The sequence below is a fragment of the Mobula birostris genome, chromosome 10 (assembly GCF_030028105.1).
Source record: "Mobula birostris isolate sMobBir1 chromosome 10, sMobBir1.hap1, whole genome shotgun sequence".
In the NCBI taxonomy this organism is placed as follows: domain Eukaryota; kingdom Metazoa; phylum Chordata; class Chondrichthyes; order Myliobatiformes; family Myliobatidae; genus Mobula; species Mobula birostris.
In genome coordinates, this window is record NC_092379.1 from 102612146 (window position 1) to 102636336 (window position 24191).

Below are 24191 nucleotides of genomic sequence, written 5' to 3' on the forward strand. Positions count from 1 at the left end.
TTATTTCCATCTGGCATAACTTACATATTATTATTTAATTATTTATGGTTTTATATTGCCATATTTATGCTCTATTCTTGGTTGGTGCAACTGTAACAAAACCCAATTTCCCTCGGGATCAATAAAGTATGACTATGACTATTATATTTCTTTGTTCTACTGTGAATATCTGCAAGAAAATGAATCTCAGAACAGTATATTGACACATATATGTACTTTGATAATAAATTTATTTTGCACTTTAGACTTTGATGTTTTGTCATGGACTGTCCTAGCTTTTTGATACTAGCGCTGCATTCGTCTGCACAAGAGAAAGTCATTTTTCATACTGCTTACTTTTAGCTATTGGAAAGGCTTCAAGGAACCAGGAGCTGGAAAAGAAGACACAAGAGAACCCACGCCAGTTCTCATAGAGGGACCAGAAGCAGAAAGAGTGAGCAATTTCAAGTTCCAGGGTGTCAACATCTCTGAGGATCTGTCCAGGGCCCAACATATTGATACAATTACAAAGAATGAATGACAGTGGCAATACTTCTTTAGGAGTTTGTGGAGATTTGGTAAGTCACCAAAGACACTTGCAAATTTCTACAGATGTATTATGTAGAGCATTCTAACTGGTTCCATCAGCATCTAGTATGGAGGGGGGTGGTGCCTATTGCAGGGGATCGAAATAAAGTGCAGAGAGTTGTAAATTTAGTCAGTTCCATCCTGGGCACAAGCCTCTGCAGTGTGCAGGACAGTTTCAAAGAACAATTACTTCAAAAATTCAGCATCCATCATTGAGGACCCCCATCACCCAGGACATGCCCTGTTCTCATTGCTGCCTTCAGGAAGGAGATACAGGAGCCTGAAGACACACACTCAGTGATTCAAGAGCAGCCTCTTCCCCTTCGCCATCCAATTTCTGACTGGATACTGAACCCATGAACACTACCTCACTACTTTTTTTATTTTTGCACTACTTAATTAATTTAACCATATAATATATATACTTACTGTTATTTGCAGATTTTTTTCTCTATTATTATGTATTGCATTGTACTGCTGCCACAACAGCAACACATTTCACAACATATGCCAGTGATATTAAACCTGATTCTAACTCTGATACTGATACACTATCTCAAATCAAGAGGCTGATGACATTCATAAGTTCATAGGTGATCCAATCATCAGTTTAATTTTCCTGCTTGCTCCCCATAACACTTGAGACCACTATTATCCAAAAAACTCTTTCTTGGTGCAGCTTGCCCAGCCTCTGACACGCTGTGCAGGAATACTTCTCTGGTTCTCCAGTTAACTTGCTAACTTGTGATGATTAATTAGATAATAATGGTGAAGGGCTCAGCAATGATTATCCATTGAATCTCATGTAAGTGCCAAAGATTGTCATTACCTGCACTTGCCTGGCATTAATGTTGCAGCCACTCATTCACTGCTTCAAGAAAAAAACCTGCAGAAATTCCCAGCTCACAAGAACAAAGGTCCTCCAATCAATGGATCTTGGTGTACTCCAACAAGTAAAGTGTTGCGAAGACACTTAATGTGTATGAATAAGCTGTTGCCACATGAAGATGAAATATGTACAGCTTCTTCCCCTCTGCCATTCTATTCCTGAATGGACTTTGAAGCTTTGGACACTGCCTCACTTTTTTTAATATACAGTATTTCTGTTTTTGCCCATTTTTTAATAATCTTTTCAATATTGATGGAGAATGGACGTGAAAGCACAGAGGAACATCCGGAGAAATTTCTGAAACGCCCATCCGCTGCTGTCGTTACTGTGTGCTTGGGAATCTTTCGGAGGGTAGGCCTCAAAATCCCTGGCCTTGCCTGCTTTTGGCGACTGAGGAGGAGGTTGAAACATTCGGACAGAGATGGCGCTCAGTACTCGGTGTTGGAGAGCTGATCAGAGCTCGAAGTTTTTGGATGACTCAGAGTCGGATTGTAGTCGGCATGGCAGGGAGAGTTTTTCTTCCTTCTCCCATCTGCGTGAGATGTGGGACATTTGAGAAACTTTGAGCTCACGGACTTCTTCATCAAGTTATGGTATTGTTACACTGTTTGTAACTATATGTTATAATTATGTGGTTTTGTCAGTTTTTTCAGTCTTGATTTGTCCTGTGTTTTGTGATATCACACCGGAGGAAATAATGTATCATTTCTTAATGCATGTATTACTAAATGACAATAAAAGAGGACTACGTGTCTTCATAATCATAATCATAATATATGTGTCATGGTCCGGTCTGTGAAGTCCGTATTCCGGTTCACGGTCCGGTCCGTGGACACAGGACTCCGGGTCTTCTAGCTGTCCCTTGGTTGAGTTAATCGTAGGCACCTGATTCCCATCTTGGGGCTTAGAATATAAGTACCCTTGGGGTTGAGTGTGAGCTGCTGGTTTGTTTTGTCAAGATATTTTGGGAGTAACCTGCTGGTGGAAGACTAGAGTGGTCACTTGCCATCTTTAGTCCATGTTGGGGAATCATCCCCTCATGGACCCTTGCTGTCAGTAGTCAGAGCTGTCTTTGTGGTATGGATTCAGCTGTTTCCTGGGCCAGCTAAGTGGCTGCCAGCCACTCTGAGCTAGGTAGGGATCTGGCTGTTTCCATAGCCAGCTTAGGTTGCTGGCTGAACTGAGACTCAGAGCTACCCTGGAGCAGAGATGGAACTGTCTGTCATTCATTGGTGTTTGTCTCTTCTTGTCCTTGCCTCCATGGGGTAAGCCAGGCTGTTTTGCTGTTGCCCTGGTGGGGGGTGGGATCTGTCTTGTCTTGTCCTTGTCTCTGTGGGGTAAGTCAGGCTGTTCTGCTGTTGCCCTGTGGAGGGTCCTGTCTTAACATAGAAAATAGGTGCAGGAGTAGGCCATTTGGCCCTTCAAGTCTGCACCACCATTCAGTCTGATCATGGCTGATTATCCAACTCAGAACCCTGTACCAGCCTTCCCTCCATACCCCCTGATCCCTTTAGCCACTTGTCTTGTCCTGTCCTTGCCTCTGTGGGGTAAGTCAGGCTGTTTTGCTGTTGCCCTGTGGGGGTGGGGTCTGCCTTATCTTGTCCTTGCCTCTGTTGGGCAAGTCTGGCTGTCCTGCTGTGACCTGATGGAGGGACCTGTCCCACCTTGGTGTGGAGATGGTCCCAGCTTGTCTTAGGATAAGTCCTGGCTCTATGTCTATGTTCTGCCCTGTCTCATGTTAATGTCGTGTTAATGATGAGTCCTGGCTTTTTGAAGGACAAGACCTGGCTCTATGTTAATTTTCAGTTCCCAGTCTGTCTCTCAGCTCCAGCCTCCAAGTTATCTGCCTCTGCATTTCAAGACGAAGATCCCACAGCCAAGCTGCAAGAACCAAAGCCTCGAGGATCCCGCAGCCAAGCTGCAAGAACCGAAGCCTTGAGGATCCAGCAGCCAAGCTTAAGGCCCAAGCCCCAAGAACAAAGACCCTAGCCTGTCTCCAAGCTCTGGTCTCTAGACTCCAGCCTTGTCCTGTCCCCCTGTCCCTTCACCTTACTGTCTGCAGCACTGCACTTTCTCTGCATTCTTATTTCTTTCCCTTTATACTACCTCTATGTACCAATCTGATGAAATTATTTGTATGGATGGAATGCAAAACAAAGTTTTTTTCACTGTGCTTTGGTACATGTGACAATAATTTAACACTTTAGTGAATTGAACAGCAACTGACTGGTTCCAGGCTCTGGCAAATTTTTTCTTCTGGCTTTGGAAGCAAAGCTTCTATCACCTGCCTCATTGATTGCATCTTTGCAAGCTGATCACACTGATCCAATGAAGAATGGAATGCAACTCAACTCAACTTAAATCAAGGAAATCAATATGGGAGAAATGCCAGTGATATGTCTGTCATAATGGAGAAATAATGAAGAATGTTGGAACAAGTACAATATTTCCAATGAGATGCCATCATATCTCTACAGACATAGAACCTGCATTAGGTTATATATATATATATATCTGAGAAATAGCTGGATTTCCAGGGCACTTGACAGTCAGTCACATGGGCATAGATAGAAGCCTGTAATATGCCCCCAAAACTTGGAAATCAATAAGTAGGATACTGTCACTGCCATGCAATGATAATTAGAAGCCCCAAGCCTGATATTTTCAGGACACGAGAGATTCTGCCGATGCTGGAAACCTTGAAGAGCACGCACAAATGCTAGAGGAGCATGCCGATTTCCTCCAGCAGTTTTTGTGTGTTGAATGTTATCTAGATTTTTTTTTAAAGGAATTGCACAATCATCAGTGACCTTTTTGGCCCAATGAAAGGCAGATGGAGTCTATGGAACCTAGCCCACAAGGCAGTCTGCTGGATGGAGCGGCACCTGTGGAAGGAAGTGAATTGTGTCGAAACTCTTCATGACGGCAGTATCCCGCTGTCATGAACGCTGCCAGTTCATAACTGTCCTCCCGATGCCGGACAGAGGTCGCATCCTCGTCTCCAGTTCTGATGCAGGGTGTTGACCCGAAGCGTCGATACGTAATTCCTTTCCTCCCATAGATGCTGCTGAGTTCCTCGAGCAGAATAAGATGAATATCATTGATAATACAGCTGAAGACGGTTGAGTGAAGGATACTATTTTGTGAAACTTCAACAGCGAAATCCTGGGGCCGAGATTGAACCTAACATCCAGAGTCCTGGAGAAATACACCTGTGCAGCTCGAAAGCAAGGTGCCCCAAACTGTCCCTGTGGTGGCGCACAAAGTCTAATGCAATTAAAAAAAAAACTAGTCCTTCGCAAACATTTATTGCGACGTTCCCATATTAGCATTCTAGTGTAAGTAGATTCTGTTTTCATAGCTACCCCTGATATGAAATCCGCGTCTTTTAAATCCCCCATGACTAACATCCATGCTGAACTGGCAATGCTCCATTTGAAATTCTGCCAGACTTCACCATAGTACCTCCAATATCATATTCTGTTGATTAGCTTCTTGTTCCTTAATACATTACTTGCCATCATGAGGATGCAATCGATATGATAAATGCATTCCTGCATCATTATTGGAGTCTTCAAAAAAGTAATCATAAAAGAAATGACTCAATGTGTTGATCCAAGTACCATACTGATCTAGCTACACTTTCATTCCAGTCCCTAGAAAATGTGTGGGATTTGTCCCGTTTATTTTCTCACTGGCCAGAGGACGGGGGTCATGTGCCGTTCTGTATCCCACTCATCGATGTTATCCCTTTCAAAATTGCCTTGATTTTAATCTCAGCTATGATCCCACCCTCTCCCTGACAGGGATCCCTGAGGACTGTCGTCACAGAACCACCTGTAGTTGGACACTCCCACTTAATACGCCAAGTTCCCATTATTCCAAGCTTTGGACGATTACACACTGCGCTCGTGCTCCAGGGACAGCAGCGTCAAGCTTTCGAAACTTTTGGAAAAGCAGGGATACAAATCTCAGAGTAACCGGCTTCGAGGCACTGGACCAGCGAACAGAGCACCAGAGATCGGGAAATCTGTAAGAATCTGATTGCGGTTCAGAAAAAAAGAGTGAGTAAAGGGGAGAGGGGCTGAGGGTGATGTTGGGGATGATTTAAGAAACAAATGTGAGGTGAGTCTGTCCCCAGGCACAGTGACTGGTAGTTGCGCACTGCCGAAGGACATAGAGCGGCGCACCTCACATTTTAGTCCAAGTTTCACAAGTACAGCTTCTTACGGGGATCAGGACCGACGGATAGGGGAAGTTTGCGGAGGGTCGTTCGCAACGTATGTGCTGTGCATGTAGTTCTGACATTTTACTCAGGAATAGTTGATCTGCTTTGTCTTGGAATTCTGCCTCAGGATGAAAGAGGTAATTGTACTCTGGCGCCCATCCAGAATCACAGAGTAACACATGAAGCCTTCACTGTTAAAATCGAACTTATTTTGCTATTGTGCGTTCTTCAGTAGTCCCCTCCGACTTTTTTTTTGTGTTTTATCAAACACATGGCACCACGGCAGTTTTCTTATTGTGTCGAAGTTGTCAGAACTCTCTCTTCTGACCAGTTATATCCCAGATATAATTTGCAGATAGTGCTGGATTTCTGGCAGTGTTAAACTTCGTGCTTAATTCTATCTTGCAATCCAAATATAACTTGGAAGGGTTATAAATATTTTTAATATGGAAATAAAAATATTTGTCCCTGTCCTGCAAAAAAACGGCAATTATCCGGCAGGAAGGGGAATAGGCTGATAACCCTTTCGAAATATTTTGGTAAAGCTGTAAATAGTGGACAGAGGAATCTATTTGAGATTGTTTGACTGCTGTTATTATTGGCATTAGAAATGTCCAGCCCATTTTCCTCTTTTGACCTAGCTCTTTTGTGTTGGAAACTTTAAAAAAAAACTGAAGCTGTAGGGGAAAAATCACACGCTGGAGAGCTCTTCAGCTTTGTTCGCTGATTAAATATTATGCTGATCAACAGCCTGGATTGAAGTTTATTAATTTAAAACGGACTAGTAACTCTTATCGTTCCAATTTTCTGCTGTTACTACAGCTGAATCCACATTATATGCATCTGCACTATCTGAAAATGAATTAAACATTATTATTTGTAATTAGGTGTTAGACCAAACATGATATTCAAAAAATGCCTGATCATAATGTCTACAGCAGGAAACATCCTCTTGTTTTTATTCTTGATGTATTCACACATGGAGAAGTTCATAAATCGCTGATTAGACTTTAGTTGGAGCACTGTGAACAATTTTGGACACCGCACATCAAAGAATGCAAAGAACATAAATGAGAAAGTTGCCAGGGGTTAGAAACTTAAGTCATGAAAAGACTGAAAAATGTTGGGAGTGCTGTTCTTGGAACAGGGTCTTAAAAGAGGAGATGGTGAAATAAAAACATTTTGTCTGGTGAGTTGTGAGTAACCAGAGGTCATGCATTAACTCATTGGCTAAAACCACAGTTTAAATATTTTGCACTTAGGATTTGGGAAGTTCTACCTAAAACAGTAGTGTAAGTTGATTCTGCAAGACATTTTAAAACGGAGTTGGGTGGGTATTTGTGGATAAAGAGCCAAATGGATTATGGACAAAATCAACAATATAGGATGAAACACAATTGTTCAATGGTTCTGTCTAATATCAGAGAATGTGTATAGTATACAATCTGAAATTCTTACTCTTCGCAGACATCCACAAAAGCAGGAGAGTACCCCGAAGAATGAATGACAGTAAAATGTTAGAGCCACAAATTCCCCTCTCCCCATCCCAGCACAAGCAGCAGCAAAGCATCAACAGTCCCCCTCCCCCAGCAGAAAGCCTCACATCCGCCACCCTCCAAGCAAGCAATAGCAAAGCCTCCAAAGAGAGACCATGATATGCAGTACAACAAAAAACAATTGTTCACCCCACAATTCGACACACCACAATCCCCCCCCCCCGATAAAGGAACAGAGACATGACACCTTGCCCATAGCGAGAACGGAGACCAAAAGCAAGAAGCTGCTAATTACGATGCTACAGTCTGCCACGTTGCTTTTATTCCAAGTTCTCTGACTCAAGAATCATCAGCAAACTCTCCCCCACCATCGAGAGAGAGAGAGAAAGAGAAAGAGAGAGAGAGGCCTCCAACAGCTGATCCACTGTTTGTGATGCTCCATTTCTCCCACAACACCTCAGTCAGTGAAAACAGTATAGAATCGGCCCGTCCACAGGGCTGCAGGACCTTGCCACAAAGGCACACACGTCTTCCAACTTGCATCCTTGGATAACCATAAATGGCCAGTCATTCAACCTCAAGAGAGAAAACCTTCTCGGTAGAGAACCACAATTTGAGTGTAGCTATAGATCACGGACTCCAACAGAACCTCATCCACCTTGAAAAGGGAAAAGAGACAGTAAAAAGGAAGAAAATAAGCTGTACTTGCACTTGAAAGGAGTCGGCATGGTTATAATGGTTAAATAGTCTCCTTGTGTTGGTGAATGTTTTTGTAATTCCATGAAAATGCTGGTTACTCTTGTGTCATATTAATCACTTTTACTTTGGAATGCATATTCTTAGGATGAGGTATGTCATAAGTCTACTTTTTTTTATTCTTTTTAGTTTATACAGAATTGCTATTTTTTGGAAATCTGTTTTTCAATTTGAGCAGTTTTCTTTTCTTTTCAGGTTAATACCTAATATGATGTACATAAGGAAAACCTTCAGCCTAGGAGTCTGAAACTCCATAAAAAGACTATGTCCTCGAAGCCGATTGTCTAATAAAACACACGTTATTTTAAAATAAGCAATTGATAGCTGTGGATGATGCCCAGTAGCCAAAGGTAATCCTTCTCTTCATTTCTCCCACCTTCCTCAACAGAGACCCAGAGAAGGCATTTTTCCCTATATCAACATACCCACTTAAGGGTCCAAAGACCAGGAATGAGCTTTCTTCAACATTTTTCTGATCATTTTGTTAATTGCTTTCATTGCTATCATCAATGTTCTCCTTCCCATGTATTAAAATGATAAATCAACTGTTGGCTGTCGACGATTTTACCTCAAAATTCTTTGTGACATTGTGCTTTCAGGTAGCGTGAGGCAGTCTTTGCTTTATTAACAGACCATTAGCCATTGTGGCCTTATAGTAATTAATATTCTATTCAGGAGAGCCACACAATTCAGTTCTTTCCTAATCAAATCATATAAACAACATGAAAAACCGCTCCAGTTCTATAGACTATTAATCTTCACACAAGTGCCAGAAGAAATCGACAGAATGCATGTGCCACTCAAGGCCCCATGTGGCAATCCATTAGATTTTATAAACAGGAAAGGCTTTCATTCAATGAATGAACAGTTGCCATGCAATATCAATCACCTTGGTACTGTTGAATTCAGTCAACAATTTTCATAGTTTGTTTCACTTCATAGAAATCTGTATTCCATCAGGCAAAGTTATTCCCGGGGGATTGCATCATCTTCTGTGTCCCTTGCTTGATCAGGATCAGCTACGTACTGTCAAGACAAAATCCTACTGTATTTAAAATAAGCAGAAATTACAATTCACCATTGATAGTTTTTACATTGAGAAATAACTCAGAGAAAAATGCATATCTATGTGTTCATTGCATTTATAATGTGGATGTTGCACATGCTGAGAGTTGGTAGACCAGCAGATTTTTTTTGTTAAATCTGTTTTTTGAACATCTTGCTATAAAAAGTCGATGAGCAATAGAAATGTTATGGGAAATTCTACAAACTGGAAAGGAATATGGCTTTCTGGTAATGTGGGTCAATGGTCCAACATTGCCTTTTATGTATGTGACTCATAATTTGCAATAAACATTTAAAGTGTCAGTAACAGTCTCGATGAACCAGGCAGACTCACAGACTTCATAACTGGAAATGACTATTTTGTTCAGTGTGCATTTAAACAATAGATGTACATAATCGGGAGCTGAACACTTGGCAAGTGAACTTTCCTTTCTTTTATTGAAGGATGCAAACACAATAAATGAAGGACTGCAGAGAGCAGCTCGATAACAGAGGCTGCAGATGGATGTGTACATGCTAAGTCGCTGAGTAATGTTTATCCTGGTGATGAAGACTGACACTTTCGTTGCTCCTCCTTATCAAGAGGCTGCAATTAGATGATGATGGATATGACGGTCACTACAAAATGCGCTGAAGCTATCAAACTGTGCCCAACACCATTTCCTCCTGTCCTTGATACCACTTCTGAGCCATTACCAAATGGTGGCTTTCAGATGGCTCCACCAGTTCCCCCACCTCCACCACCCCCACCCCCACCACTACCGCTCTTGGAATCAACATCTCCCTGTCTTCTTCACAAGTCCAAACTGAAAAAAGTGAACTGGATCCCCATTCCGAAGGAGAGGATTTTAGGAAAAAATAACATCTGGACTGCGGATAAATATGACGATGACTTTCAGTTAGACACTTCAGTAATGAAGGAGTTATTTGAACAGGTGGTGAATGTATCATTGGAGGAGAAGACCATTCGAAGAAGTTTTAAAAGCAGCTGTCCATACCGTACCAGTGAAAGGGTAAGTTAATTGGAAGTAAATCAGGTTATGTATCTGGAATACAGGTGTTGGAATCTGGAGCAAACTGCTGGAGAAACTTGGTAGGTCAAGCAGCTTCAATGGAGACATGGAGTTGGTTGATATTTCGGGTCATAATCCTGAATCAATCCTGAGTTCCTCCAGCAGTTTGTTTTTTTTTTTAATTCCATGTTATGACTGTGAGATGGCGAGAGAGGTGGGGTGAGAAAATTCATTAACAAGAGGAAATCTGCAGATGTTGGAAATCCAAGCAACACACATTTTTCATCAAATGATTGCAGGGATGCAGTCCTGACCTTCTTAGACAGGTTTCACAAGTAGCCAAAGAAGTATTAGGAAAGAGACTGCAATTTGTTTACATGCATTACTATGAAATGTCTTTTTAACTGATGCATGATTCGCTATAGGTTTGCAAATTGAATTCATATTTTCTTCTCAGCCTCCTCATCAATATGTTCCCTCTTTGGCAGATCATCTCTGTAATATCCGAGTGAGACATCATGGAGACTCTGGTGGAAAGGTAGCCTTAAAGGGAAAACAAAGTACTCCATTCTCTTGCTTTGTTCCCTTCATAAAAATCCCTTATAGTGATCCACAGAGTGAGGTGGAAAGAGTAAAATGCAATGGATTTTGCAGCTTGATGTTGTAGAAGCACAGCCCGCAGAATCATTTTATAGTGGCACAGTATTGAAAAAGAATCTTGCTACTTCATTTAAGGCTCATATTCAGTGGGTGTGAACTCATTGCTTCCTGGAGTTGACACATGCTAAAGGCAACATGTCTATTTTCTAAATACATCACTCAAATCAGAACAGGTGGAGATTGAAAAAAACAAGAACTTTGACCTTTGACCGGATTAAATTTGTTATTTTTAGACACATAATTTGTGGGGATAAATCTACCTCTGCCAACAACCAATTCTGTCTGATTTATTTCCCAATTGTTAAGTCCCAATGGCTAAACTACATGACGCTAACATCAACATATAATATCGGAATATTGGGTCCATCAAATCTTGGAAACAAGAACAAGACGAAGCCCATGTCAGATAAATCCTGTTCACTGATATCAATTATAAAGTCACAAAGTAGGGTGATAATTTTCAAAGTGCCACATGTTGCAGTGAACAAATTCATGGATAAATACTAAACAATAATTTCCAAAATACATTACATGGTCAAATATTGACCGGTGGAAATGCAATGCAGCAGACAGTTCTGAGGTTCGTTACTCATCCCTCTGGTTTTCCAAATTAAAAGTGAGATCACTTAGCCAACAGGGCTTGTTGACTATTTGACAAAGGATGGCATGAAATATAATTAACTCTGCAATAAGGATGCAAAGATGATATCGATTTTGTGAGGATTCAAATCTGAACTCTCCCCCACCCCCCACCCCAACCCTCTAACCATCTTCATCGTAAACCACCTCAAGAAGAATTGCCCAAAGAAGGTGAATGCTAAGTTCATCCCATATTTCTAGTGCTGGACAAGACACAGATTGAGATTGGGAAGATATCTCTGATGGAAATCATCTTCCCTGGCTTCATATGTTCTGGCATCAGCAGGCCTTGTTTAAGTTGGCTTCAAGTTCCATTGTGTGCACATTGCTAGATGCACTGAATTTCCATAAGGTGAGGCATCATTTCTGGTTGACTTACAGCAGAACTTCATCCCTGCTCATGCAAATTCTAATCTATGTTCTACAAAGTATCTAATGAGGAGAGGTTTTATAATTTAAACTTGTACCTGCCCAAGTTCAGGAGAACAAGAGAGGACTTGTTTGAAAATTTTAGATATTGAATGGTCTTGAAAGGATGGATACGTCAAGGATATCTTCTCTTGTAGGAAAATCTAGAACAAAGAGCCACTGTAAAAACATAAGGAGATGACCATGTAAGAGAGAGATGAGATGATTTTATCTGAGGGTTGTGAGTCTTTGTAATTCTCTTCCTCAATGGTGGAGCAGATTTGACGTGGTGAGTTGCCTGGTTTTGCTACTAATTCAAATGTTTGTGTGTAAGTTGTATGAAAATAGATCTTTGGAGTATTTTGCAAGATGTAATTCCATGAAAAAATAACTGGACGAGTACTTATGGATTAGTTGACTCCTGTACGTTTTGTAGTTAACTGGCTGTCTCGTGGGATTGTTGGTGTTAAGTTGGATGGTGCTTTGTTTCATTGTGCCAACTAGGGCGCAATTTATTATTCTTTCCCAAGAATGATGTTAAAATAAAATATATGAACAAGAGAAGGCTGTATAGCCTTTCAAGTCTTTCAGTAATATCAACACTCACTTTAACTATATTTAATCACAAAGTCTGGCTGCTGATAATTGAACCAAATTACCCACCCATTAATCATCCCATTCCATTTTGATTTCTGTTCAAGTTAATAACAGGAAAAATCAAGAAAGGAGACCAATGTGTTATTATCCCACTGTGTAGATTTTAAAAGAGTCTTGCTTTTAAATCTGGATGATAGGTTGATTAAGGAGCAACAGGCATTCTTACCGGAATTTAATTTTTGTACAGTTTTCTTTTACCAGTTCAGAGGCTTTATTATACCTGAAGTCCACAGTGCTGAACTATCTTATAGATTATGTATTTAAATCCAAATTTAGCCCATGAAGTGAACACTTTAAAAGGATGCTGCTATTAACTAAGCAAAATTGATTCTTGGCGCAGAGATATTGCTTTTCATTGGGGTCAGAACAATGTTTTATGGTTTTTATTCAAAATTGAATGACATAAAAATAGTATGCCTGGAAAAGCAAATGTGAAACTGATTGGTAAACCAGTAGGAATATGAATCATGGACTCATGCAGAAGTCATTAATCTAGAACTTTTATTGGCTAATTACGTGCAATTGGGTACTTAGTCTGTGTACAGTGTACTCAAGGAAATTAGTGCTCTGTCACAACAAAGCACAAACTGAAGAGGGCAAGCTGAGCCTATGCCATGACATCAGTTTGTGTCAATCGACCTCACTGTATAATGTATTAACTGCACACATCATCATAGTAATGTAAGTCCTTCATTCTACCTGACTGACAAATGATGGCAATTTCAATAATAGAAGCAAGACATAAGCTGAGGACTAAGACTTTCCCCTGTGCTACTTGGTGGAGGGGTTGGGGGCATTTATGCTCCATCTTCCAACTTCCTCTCTGATTAGGTTTCATCATCTTCAGTCCTTTGTCACGTCTACCTACTGCCTCCCAGTTTCTAGCACTATTTCCACGTTGCTCTCCCCCTCCCCCAACTACCTATCAGCCCTCCTCACCTGGATCTGCCTATTGTTTGCTGGCACTGGTTTCACACCTTCCCTCCACCCTTTTTATAGCTCTGTCACTCTTTCAGTCCAGATGTAGGATCTTAGTCCAAAATGTTAACAGTTCATTTCCCTGTAAATATGCTGCCTAACCTGCCGATTCCATCCAGAATCCTGTGTGTTGCTTAACCAAGCTGTGTTGGGGAATCTGACAACAAAAATCTTCAAGAATCCATTGATCTCCCTAAACATGTTTCTATTTTCGTTTCATAACTAAAGTGATCACCATTCCCTCTATCCCACCCATTCCTTGTCCCTCCCAATATCTTTCATGGTAACTCCCTCCCCACCCCCACCCGTGCAATCACTACACCTCACTGACATTCTGACCAGTAGCCCGACCTTTATGATGCACCGATGTCCACTATCATCCCCTCTCAAAGGCTGTCACTGTCAATTAACTATTTCTAAAAATTCTAATCACATGTTTGATGTACTGGTATACAAATGTCATACCTATTATGTACTCCATCCATTTGCATTTTGTTCAGATCAATGCTAAGGAATATCAAGCAGGGAAACAATCCATTAACAACTATATTAGATCACAAGTTTAAGCTTTCTGGCAGAGCCTAGCAAGTCTTTATCCAGGATCTCTCTGTATCTTCTCATCAGTCCTGACCCCAGATTTCCAGTCCCTGCTGCTGAAAAGCATCCCCATAGCATGATGCTACCTCCACCACGCCTTACAATAGGAATTACCTGGTTGATAGGCGGTATTAGATTTACACCGTACATACCACTTAGTGTTGTCAAAAAATTCCATTTTAGTCTCATCTGACCACAAGTCCTCCCTCTGCATCTTCTAAGTGGTGCTTTGCAAAGTCTTTGCAGGCCAGGAAATGCTTCTTTTTTAGCCAAGGCTTTTTCCTATCTACTTTCCCATAAACACCCTTTTTGTGCAAGGCATTAGAAATTGTTGAGCCATGAACTTCATCTCCAGTTGCAGCCATTGACTTTGGCAGCTCACTCAAAGTGACTGTTGTTGTCACAGTAGCCTCACTTACAAGTGCCATTCTTCTCCAGTGACTGAGTTTAGAGGGGTGGCCTGACCTTGGTAGTGTGTCTGTAGTTTCATAACTTCTCTACTTTCTCACAATGAACTGCAGAGATATGAGGTATCTTCAATGCCTTTGATATGGTCTTGTACCCTTCCCCAGGTTTGTGCTTCTGTATTACCATTTCCCTGACTTGTCTTGAATTTGGTTTGGTTTGTTGAAAATCTACAAAACTGTTGGACCTTACCATGAGAGGGGGTATTTGCCTGGCATCAGGCCTTGAGCTTTTCGACCTTCTCTCTATAGGCCATCTCATCTTCCCTTGGGGAGCTGTGTCTCCTCCTCACCACCTGATCATCTCCATGCCAGCGTCCAATTTTTAACCAGGCTCACTGCTCATCTTCCTGGGATATTTTGATGCTTCCCTTTCCACCCTCACTGATAATCTTCCTTAGAGCCTTATTCCACTGCTCTTACCTTGACCAGGGTGGGAGATTATGGGGAAAGATTTAATATGTACATGTAACTGTGCACATATAATTTGCCACTTCCATCACACAACGTGCTATGGGCATTGTTTAAAACTGGCCATCAAGCACTGCCCTTTCATGAAGATAACCATTTCCAGGCCACCAATACAAGTTGCTGAGTTATAATAGGGGAAATTTGCAATCATTAATACAGAGATTGTGTTGTTTACCAAAGGTGCAACACAGAAGGTATCACAGAAATGTAAACCAGAGGTACAATTATTTTTAAATTATTAACTACTGATCTCATTGTATTGTTCATAATGCATTAATGGATAAAATCCCTTCTTTAAGTTATCCACTTTTTCACATCTTGGTATTGCTGCCATTTATTTCTCTTTATTGCTTCAGGTTGGATGGTGACATCCTCTTTTTGAATGCACTGGAGCTGCAATCGCAGGGCTGTTAAGCAAGGATTTCCAAGATTTTGATCTGCTCTTGATGAACGTTGATTAATGCACTTGCATTTTCATTCTATACATTTTCGATAGAAACTTAACTTTTCAGGAGAAGACTATTCATCATATTCCATCCATGCCAACCAAAAACTGAAGACTCAAGTGACTGAAAGCCATAACAACAAACGATGCTGGAGAAACTCATGGATCAGGCAACATTTATGGAGGGAAATGAAGACAGCAACCATCTATTCCCTTCCACAGATGCTGCATGACGTACTGAGTTCTTCCAGCATCTCGTTTGTTGCAGCCATAAAGTGAGTTTGCATTGAAAATCAAAAATTGTAAGTGCTGAAAATTTGAGATAAAAAGATATGGAAAGGCTGGGTTGTGGCAATGTGGACAGATAAACAGAGTCAATGTTTCAGGTGAAAAATCCTTTGATAGAACTGGGAAAGAGAGAGAACAAGATATTTCTAAGTCACAATGAAAGTGGGGCAAAATGAATAGGGCGAAGAGAACACCTCGGAAAGCCTAGGGTTGCTGTGTGTGGGGATCGTCTGGTTGTTCAGTTATTGGGTTAATTTGAAAAGGAGAAACGAATAAAGGCTATTAGATGGTGGCAGTTGGAAAGTGAAAAAACAAGACGATGAAAAGTTGTTAATTACAGGGCTAGTAGATGCCTAGTAGGACAGAGAAAAACTGAACAATACCACGGGTAGATAAAATGTATAATTCTTATTCAGACACGAAAAGCAAGTTATCTGGAGTTGTAAAATTCAATATTGAAAGGCTGCAATTTTCCCTGATGGTAGGTGAGCTGCTGTTCCTCAAGCTCATGAGCAGCATTATTATTGTAGGGCAGGATAATGTGAGAGTGGGATTAAATAGGCAGTGATCAGGGAGTTCAGAGGGGCTCCTGCAGAGTGAAGTCAGTCAGTATTTAGTTTCTCTAAAGAAGACCACATTGTGAACATCAAATGCAGTAAAGTACTCAGCTTACTTCCAGTTCCCAGCTCCCAATTCCTGCTTTTCAAGTGGTCCTCTACATGCAGAGTAAGAACACTTCTATCTTCACTATCTTTTCAGGAAGCATTTCAGACCCCATTACACTTTGGGTGATTTTTTTTCTATTCTTGTCCCTTTTACTGGGCATTCTGTTTGATCTTCTTATAATTTTGTACTACTCAATTAAATAACCCCACCACCCCCTTAGGATCCTTTGCTCAGTCTGCCTTTTCTCACACCTGTAGTTCTCCAGCCTTGGAAATGTTTACATATATCTCCTCTCTCACACTATCACATCCTTCTTTAAGTGTCATGACTGGAATCTGAGCTACAACCTTGCAAGTGCTACATATAATTCTGAAAGGATATCCTTCTCTGATATTTTTATCTTGGTCAATAATGGCAAGTAGTCCATAGACATTATTAATCACTTTACCTATTTATTCTGCTATATTCAAATCATCTTATCACCGTGTGCTTTAAGATCCCTTAGTATCCTTTCATTTATCATGTAATCTTCACCTTGTTTTCCCTCTCCAAATGCATTCCCCACAGGCTGAATTCCATTTGTCACATTTGTGGCCACCTAATGAGAAAATTGATTTTGTAGAACTTCCTCTCTCACTGTCAACAAACGTCAGCTTTTATATAATCAATGGGTCTACATTTAAGTCTTAGTCAATATACTTCATAAACACAAAGGATCTAATCCTGAGGCTTATGGATCCATACTGTACACTGCCTTCCAATCACAAAAAAAAATACTGGACTATTATTCTTTGCTCTCTATCACTAAGGCCATTTTTAACCTAACTGTTGGATTTCATAGATTTTTATTTTCCACATCAAATGCTTGGGATTTCATCAAATAGCAGGTATTGAATCCTATGGCAGAGGCTGTTGTAACTCATAACTCAATATACAATGCCAGACTCATTAGTTTATTTCAATTCAAACTAATTAGCACAGTTTTAGGTTTAAAATTCTGCATTAACTCGATTAAAACTATTAATAAATGGCTTTGATAATTATTGTTTTGGACATATTCTCAATTTTAATCTTCAGGTGAAACCACAGAACACATAAGAAAATGGGTGTTGAGTTATGGTAGATTCACAGTGGTCTATTTATTGCCCAAACCAGAAAGCGCCTGTTTATTGTCCAAGCCTAAATTAATTAGTTCCTTGGAACATGATGTCATTGTTTTTTTGCCTTACAAGTTTATCCACTTTATTATCCAGAAATCTATTCCAAGCATTGCCTGTGCTTGGAGTTAAGAACTTTATTAAAATCAATTCTAATTTGAATTTCTCCTGCATGTTATTGCATTTGAACATAGTAGTGCCCCAGTAAATACCATTTCACCAGCCTGCTCATTTGCTATCCCTTTCTGTTCCACTTATCCACAGAAAAACTCCACCAAACAGTATCTGCTGTTTTCTGGTCAGTTGCTCAACCATTCAGAATACCTACCATGAATTTTCATTATATTGAACTCAATCAATCATGTTGAGCTCTCATATGTATTTTTCAGAAGTTTAGTTACAAGACCTGATAAGACTCACTACAATCCATCAAGAAACTGAGTTAACTAAAAAAAAAAATGCAGGAAAAATTGACCAAGTCAGATAGCACCTGTGGAAAAGAAGACCCTTTCTCAGACAAAGAGAAAGAAACAAGTTATTTTTAAGTTGAGGGAAGATGCACGGGATGAAGGGTATGCCTCAAATGGGAGGGGCCAGGATTGCTATGGCAAAGACTTATTAGTCATAAAGCTGATAGATTAGAGAAGGAAAAAAAAACAAACTGCTGGAGGAGCTTAGCAGGTTGAGAAGGATCTGTAAGGAAAGTATAATGTTGATGTTTCAGGGAAGATAGCCAGTCAGTCATGATGCAGAATGTTGACCTCCTAAATAGAAAAGGGAAAGTGACGAGTCAATTGTTGGTAGATTATAAATGGACAGAGTAATGAGGGACGATGAGCTGAAGAAGCCAAGTGGGGAAGGGGGAGGGGATGTGAAAGTGGAGTCAGAGGCTAGAGAGGGATAAGAAAATATTGAAACTAATTATCCTGTGGAAATGAAGGCTCACGTTGAGAGCAGATGCAGTGCAGACCGAGAAGCTGAGAAAAAGTGATAGCCATCCTTGCAAGAGATAGGGTGGAGAGAGGTGTAGCCTAGGTAGCTGTGGGAGTCAGTCGGTTTATAGTAAATGTCAGTGGATAATTTGTCTCCTGAGATGGAGGCAGAAAGGGAGTGAGGTATTGGAAATGCTCCAAGTGAATATGAGAAGGGGATAGAAGTTTGTTTAGAAGGTGATAAAATTAACATGTTTTGCAGGGGTGCAGAAAGCTGCACCAATGCAGTTATCCATGTTACAGAAGCATTGTGGAGTGGTACCAAGATGCTTTGGCAGAAGGACTGTTGGACATGCCCAACAAGAAGACCAGGTGTAACAAGTGCCCATGGCTACACCCTCGATTTGTAGCAAGTGAGAGGAATCAAAATGCAAGTGGGGAGCAAAGTTAAGGTGATGAACAATCAGTAGCTCAGGATTAGTCCTGCAGAATGTGTGAAAACTTCCAAAGAGCATTCAGATTCCCCATTGTAGGGGAGACCACGTTATGAACACTGGATGCACTCAACTGGACTGCAGGAAGTGTAAATGAATTGCCGTTTCACAGATAAAACTGTTTGAGTTCCTAAATGGTAAGAAGTGATAATATAAAAGCAGATCAGGTGTTCAATCCACTACGGTTGCATGGGAAAGTACTGTGAGTAGGTTAGGGAGTTGTGAAGGAAACAGTCATTTTGGAATGCTGAAAGAGGAGAGGAAGGTATGACCGGTGATGAAATCCTCCCACCATGCCTCCCGTTAGGACTCTTCTCCATTCTTGTTCCTGTTTTAATTGTATCTGCTCCAATAATGAGTCTTTCTGAACAGTTACCTCTGAGATATCTACTTTTACTATTATTCCCTCTTCCATAATTGGCAGAGCCCTTGACTACATCTCATCAACGTATTTCTCACCCTCTGCCCCTGGACACCTTCAAGCCCACCAGTTTCCAGATTCAGCAGATCACCTCTAAGATTTCTCTCTTGAATGAGATTTCACTGCCAGACATACATAACTGACCTTTTCCCTTTGCAAGTCCCTGGTTCACCAGCTGCTCTCCTTCTCATGACAACTTGTACAAGCAAGCCCAGGTGGACTAAATTCAGCTCCTGATACCTAAACACTGAAGTAGTAATTCTCCTGCAATTTTTCCAAGCTAGTGTATTGCTTCAGTACTCTCTCGTACACAGGGGAAACCAAACCTAGTTATTACTGTAATGTCCTGGTTCAGACTTCTACTGCTATGCCGTAGGTATTTCATTTTGGCTGTTCCTGCAAAAACAGTGTGTCCTCCTGGTAGAATGTTTTGGTTTCAGCTAAAGATAAGAAGCCCTGTTATTCAACTTAAGAATGTTGTGTCAGCCAATCAGGATGGTGAAATCGGGAGAAAGATCTAGAGAGATTTGTGATGGACAGTAGTCTACTTCGGGGTCCTTTTGGTGGGAGCTGCAGAGAGAACAGGAGGGAAGATGCCTCAGAATGTCTTAGGAAGGAAAGCCCCCGTTGTAAGAAGTGCTTTGTGCAGATGAATGGCTCCGAGGAGGAAGGGCCAATACTCCTGTGTGTGTGAGAGAGAGAGAGAGAGAGAGAGAGAGAGAGAGCAGTGGTGCCCTGGGGAAGAGGCGCTGGCTGTCCACTCTATCTGTTCCTCTTAATATCTTGTATACCTCTATCATGTCTCCTCTCATCCTCCTTCTCTCCAAAGAGTAAAGCCCTAGCTCCCTTAATCTCTGATGATAATGCACACTCTGTAAACCAGGCAGCATCCTGGTAAATCTCCTCTGTACCCTTTACAATGCTTCCACATCCTTCCTATAGTGAGGCGACCAGAACTGGACACAGTACTCCAAGTGTGGCCTAACCAGAGTTTTATAGAACTGCATCATTACCTCGCAACTCGTAAACTCTATCCCTCATCTTATGAAAGCTAACATCCCATAAGCTTTCTTAACTACCCTATCCACCTGTGAGGCAACTTTCAGGGATCTGTGGACATGTACCCCCAGATACCTCTGCTCCTCCACACTACCAAGTATCCTGCCATTTACTTTGTACTCTGCCTTTGAGTTTGTCCTTCCAAAGTGTACCACCTCACACTTCTCCAGGTTGAACTCCATCTGCCACTTCTCAGCCAACTTCTGCATCCTATCAATGTCTCTCTGCAATCTTTGACAATTCTCTACACTATCCACAACACCACCAACCTTTGTGTCATCTGCAAACTTGCCAACCCACCCTTCTACCCCCACATCCAGGTCGTTAATAAAAATCACGAAAAGTAGAGGTCCCAGAACCGATCCTTGTGGGACACCACTAGTCACAACCTTCTAATCTGAATGTACTCCCTCCACCATGACCCTCTGCTTTCTGCAGGCAAGCCAATTCTGAATCCACCTGGCCAAACTTCCCTGGATCCTATGCCTTCTGACTTTCTGAATAAGCCTACCGTGTGGAACCTTGTCAAATGCCTTACTAAAATCCATGTAGATCACATCCACTGCACTACCCTCATCTATATGCCTGGTCACCTCCTCAAAGAACTCTATCAGGCTTGTTAGACACGATCTGCCCTTCACAAAGTCATGCTGACTGTTCCTGATCAGACCATGATTCTCTAAATGCCCATAGATCCTATCTCTAAGAATTCACACCTGCAAGTTCTAGCATTATAGCCTCATAATTTTCCCTTCCCCAATTAAAAATGTTCCTGTCCTCTCTGATTCTATCCTTTTCCATGATAATGTTAAAGGCCAGGGAGCGGTGGTCACTGTCCCCCAGATGCTCACCCACTGAGAGATCTGTGACCTGACCCTTTTGGAAGATACTACTTCCATCGTTGCATGCACATTTAGACTACTTTAACTGTACCAGGCCCTTTTATGTTTTTCATCTTTTCCCTCTCTTAATAACTGTCTGATAAAGCTGAGATTGGTAAATATACTAGCTTTATATATTTATGCAGTATACGATCTGTTATTTCTTACTGAACAATAATTTTGTATGGACAGTATTTACACAGCATTCACTCCAAGCAAATTTAATCAGAACTTCGTTACATTCCTGTTTGGTTGAACCCCAAGTCATACCAACCCTGGACATATGTATCGTCTATGAAAGGTGCTGAATCCCATGGCTGTTGGCAGAGCCAGCTAACGAACCAAGTTTGCTTACGAGCCCAGTGAGGGAGCTACACTACTCTCCAGAGACCTTCTTTCAGTACTCAAGGGCAACCTTGCCATTACTTTAGGTCTCTATTTCACCCCCATTCTAATATTTCTGCCTATGACTGCCTGCATTGTTGCAATGAAGCCCAAATTAAGCTTGTATCTCATTTTACATCTAAGTATGTTGCAGCCTTTGTAATTTAATATTGATTTCCACTATATGTTTAGTGGTGGAACTTCGTTAAAGAGAACGTTGATTTCTCTGTTTGTATCTGACTGCCCAGTTTTCTCCTACAGGTAACCATTTGTAATATTGACTTAGTTTTTTTCTTTCCACTGATACTGCCTGATATCATGGGCACTTGCAACAGCCATAACCTACATTTCATGGTTTTTATATGTCCCTTTGTCTATTTTCTCACTCTTCAGTTGTCTTAATTAGTCCATCAACAAAATAGTTTTGTTAATTGCTTTTCGCTGCAACCATTCTGGCCTGCCCTATCAGAGATAGTTCCTTAATACACAGATAATGTTGGAGGAACTCAACAGGCCAGGCAGCATCTACGGAAAAGAGACTGATGAAGGGTCTCCGCCTGAAGCATCGACTGTTTACTCATTTCTGAAGATGCTGCCCTGCCTGCTCAGTTCCTCCAGCATTTTGTGTGTGTTACTTTGACTTTCAGCATCTGCAGATTTTCTCTTGTTAGGGATAGTTCCGTTGTCACTGTGGAGCAAGTCTCACAGTGCCAGCAACCCGTGTTGAGGTTGACCTCAGGCCGTTGTGGAGTTTGCATGTTCTCCATGTGATCCCGTGGGTTTCCACTGAGTGCTTCCATTTCCTCCCATGTCACAAAGACTTGCAGCTAGACTGGCTAACTGGCAACCATAAAGTAAGTGGTTGCTAAAGTATGGTGGGGTTGGGATGATTAATGAGAATGTGAGCAGAATTTAAAACATGATTAATGTAGGATTAGTCTAAAGAGCTATTTAATGGTCACTGCATACTTGGTAGGTATTGGGGCCTGTTTGGGTGTTCTGCCTCTCGGTGGCTGATGCTATGAGTCCCTCTCCCACCCTTTCCCTGTTCTGTTGTATCTTTGTCATGAATAGTTTAATCTGTTTCTCCTTCTATAGATGGTGCTAGACCTACTGGGTTAACAGCTTTTATTGTTCGTATTTTAGATTTCCAGCATCTGCAGCTTTTTGAGTTTCTTCAGCTGGGTCTGGGGAAGTTTCTCAGGAGCATTCAGATGAAGATGCACCCTCAGGGTTGGGTGGTCCAGGATTCACTCGGCAATGATGATGGAATGGCAATTAATTTTGTTTTGAAAATGAATATCATGTTTAAAGGAAGAAGAGCCTGTAATCATACTGTTGCTTTCATATACTTAGAAAGTTGCAAAGCATTTAAGAACCAATGAATTACTTTGAAGTGTAGTCACCTTTGTAAACGTATATAGAAACATAGAAAACCTACAGCACAATACAGGCCCTTCGACCCACAAAGTTGTGCCGCACATGTTCTTACCCTAGAACTACCTAATGTTGCCAACAGCCCCCTATTTTTCTCGGCTCCATGTACCTATCTAGGAGTCTCTTAAAAGACTCTATCGTTTCCGCCTCCACCACCGCCACTGGCAGCCCATTCCACACACTCACCACTCTCTGCGTAAAAAACTTACCCCTGACATCCTTTCTGTACCTATTTTCAAGCACCTTAAAACTATGCCCTCTCGTGCCAGTCATTTCAGCCCTGGGAAAAAGCCTCTGACTATCCACACGATCAATGCCTCTCATTATCTTGTACACCCCTATCAGGTCACCTCTCATCCTCCATCTCTCCAAGGAGAAAAGACCAAGTTCACACAACCTATTCTCGTAAGGCATGCTCTCCAATCCAGGCAACATCCTTGTAAATCTCCTCTGCACCCTTTCTATGGTTTCCATGTCCTTCTGTAGTGAGGCAACCAGAACTGAGCACAATACTCCCAAGTGGGGTCTGACTAGGGTCCTATATAGCTGCAACATTACCTCTCGGCTCTTAAACTCAATCCCATGATTGATGAAGACCAATAACAACTATATTGCATTTTTAAGAACCCCATAAAATAAAATATGTTTTTTCACTTCCTCTTTCTGTTCTGCCCTTTTTAACTATTTCTCATTTTCACAATCTCTCTGATTGTCCCTTCTGGTATTTCTCATTATGACCACTGAATTTCTCTGTTTTTACTTGTAGATTTCTCTACTGGATTCCAGAAGAAGCATGAATGTGGGGATATTTCTAAAACAGTTCAAAAGGTAGGAAGAATTGAGGTTATAAGCCTATAAGATAGAGCAGCAGAAATAAGCTATTTGAGTCTGCTTTATCATTCAAAGTTCAAAGTAAATTTATTCTCTAAATACGTATATGATACTGTATACAACCCTGAGATTCACTTTATTGCAGGCATACTCAATAAATTCAAAAACCAGAATAGATTCAATAAATTCCATTCAGTTATGGGTATTTTTTTCAACCCCATTCTTCCACCTTCATCCTTGTAACTTCTAGCACCCTTACTAATCAAGAATCTATCAATCTCCGCCTTAAATATACTCGATGACTTGGC

At 41.1% G+C, this 24191-nt stretch overlaps 1 protein-coding gene across 3 annotated transcripts in view; it reads left to right on the forward strand.

Annotated features, from left to right (window-relative positions):
• Positions 1 to 5351: 5351 nt before the first annotated feature.
• Positions 5352 to 24191, forward strand: part of fhdc2 (FH2 domain containing 2) — a 67644-nt gene continuing 48804 nt past the window's right edge. For 2 of the 3 annotated variants that reach the window (XM_072270731.1, XM_072270733.1), the window contains exons 1-4: positions 5352 to 5520; positions 8132 to 8286; positions 9446 to 10014; positions 23819 to 23880. In XM_072270731.1, the coding sequence (XP_072126832.1) occupies positions 9598 to 10014; positions 23819 to 23880 (479 nt within the window). In that variant the 5' untranslated portion in view covers positions 5352 to 5520; positions 8132 to 8286; positions 9446 to 9597. The remainder of the gene's footprint in view (positions 5521 to 8131; positions 8287 to 9445; positions 10015 to 23818; positions 23881 to 24191) is intronic. The other variant, XM_072270732.1, reaches the window with a different exon arrangement.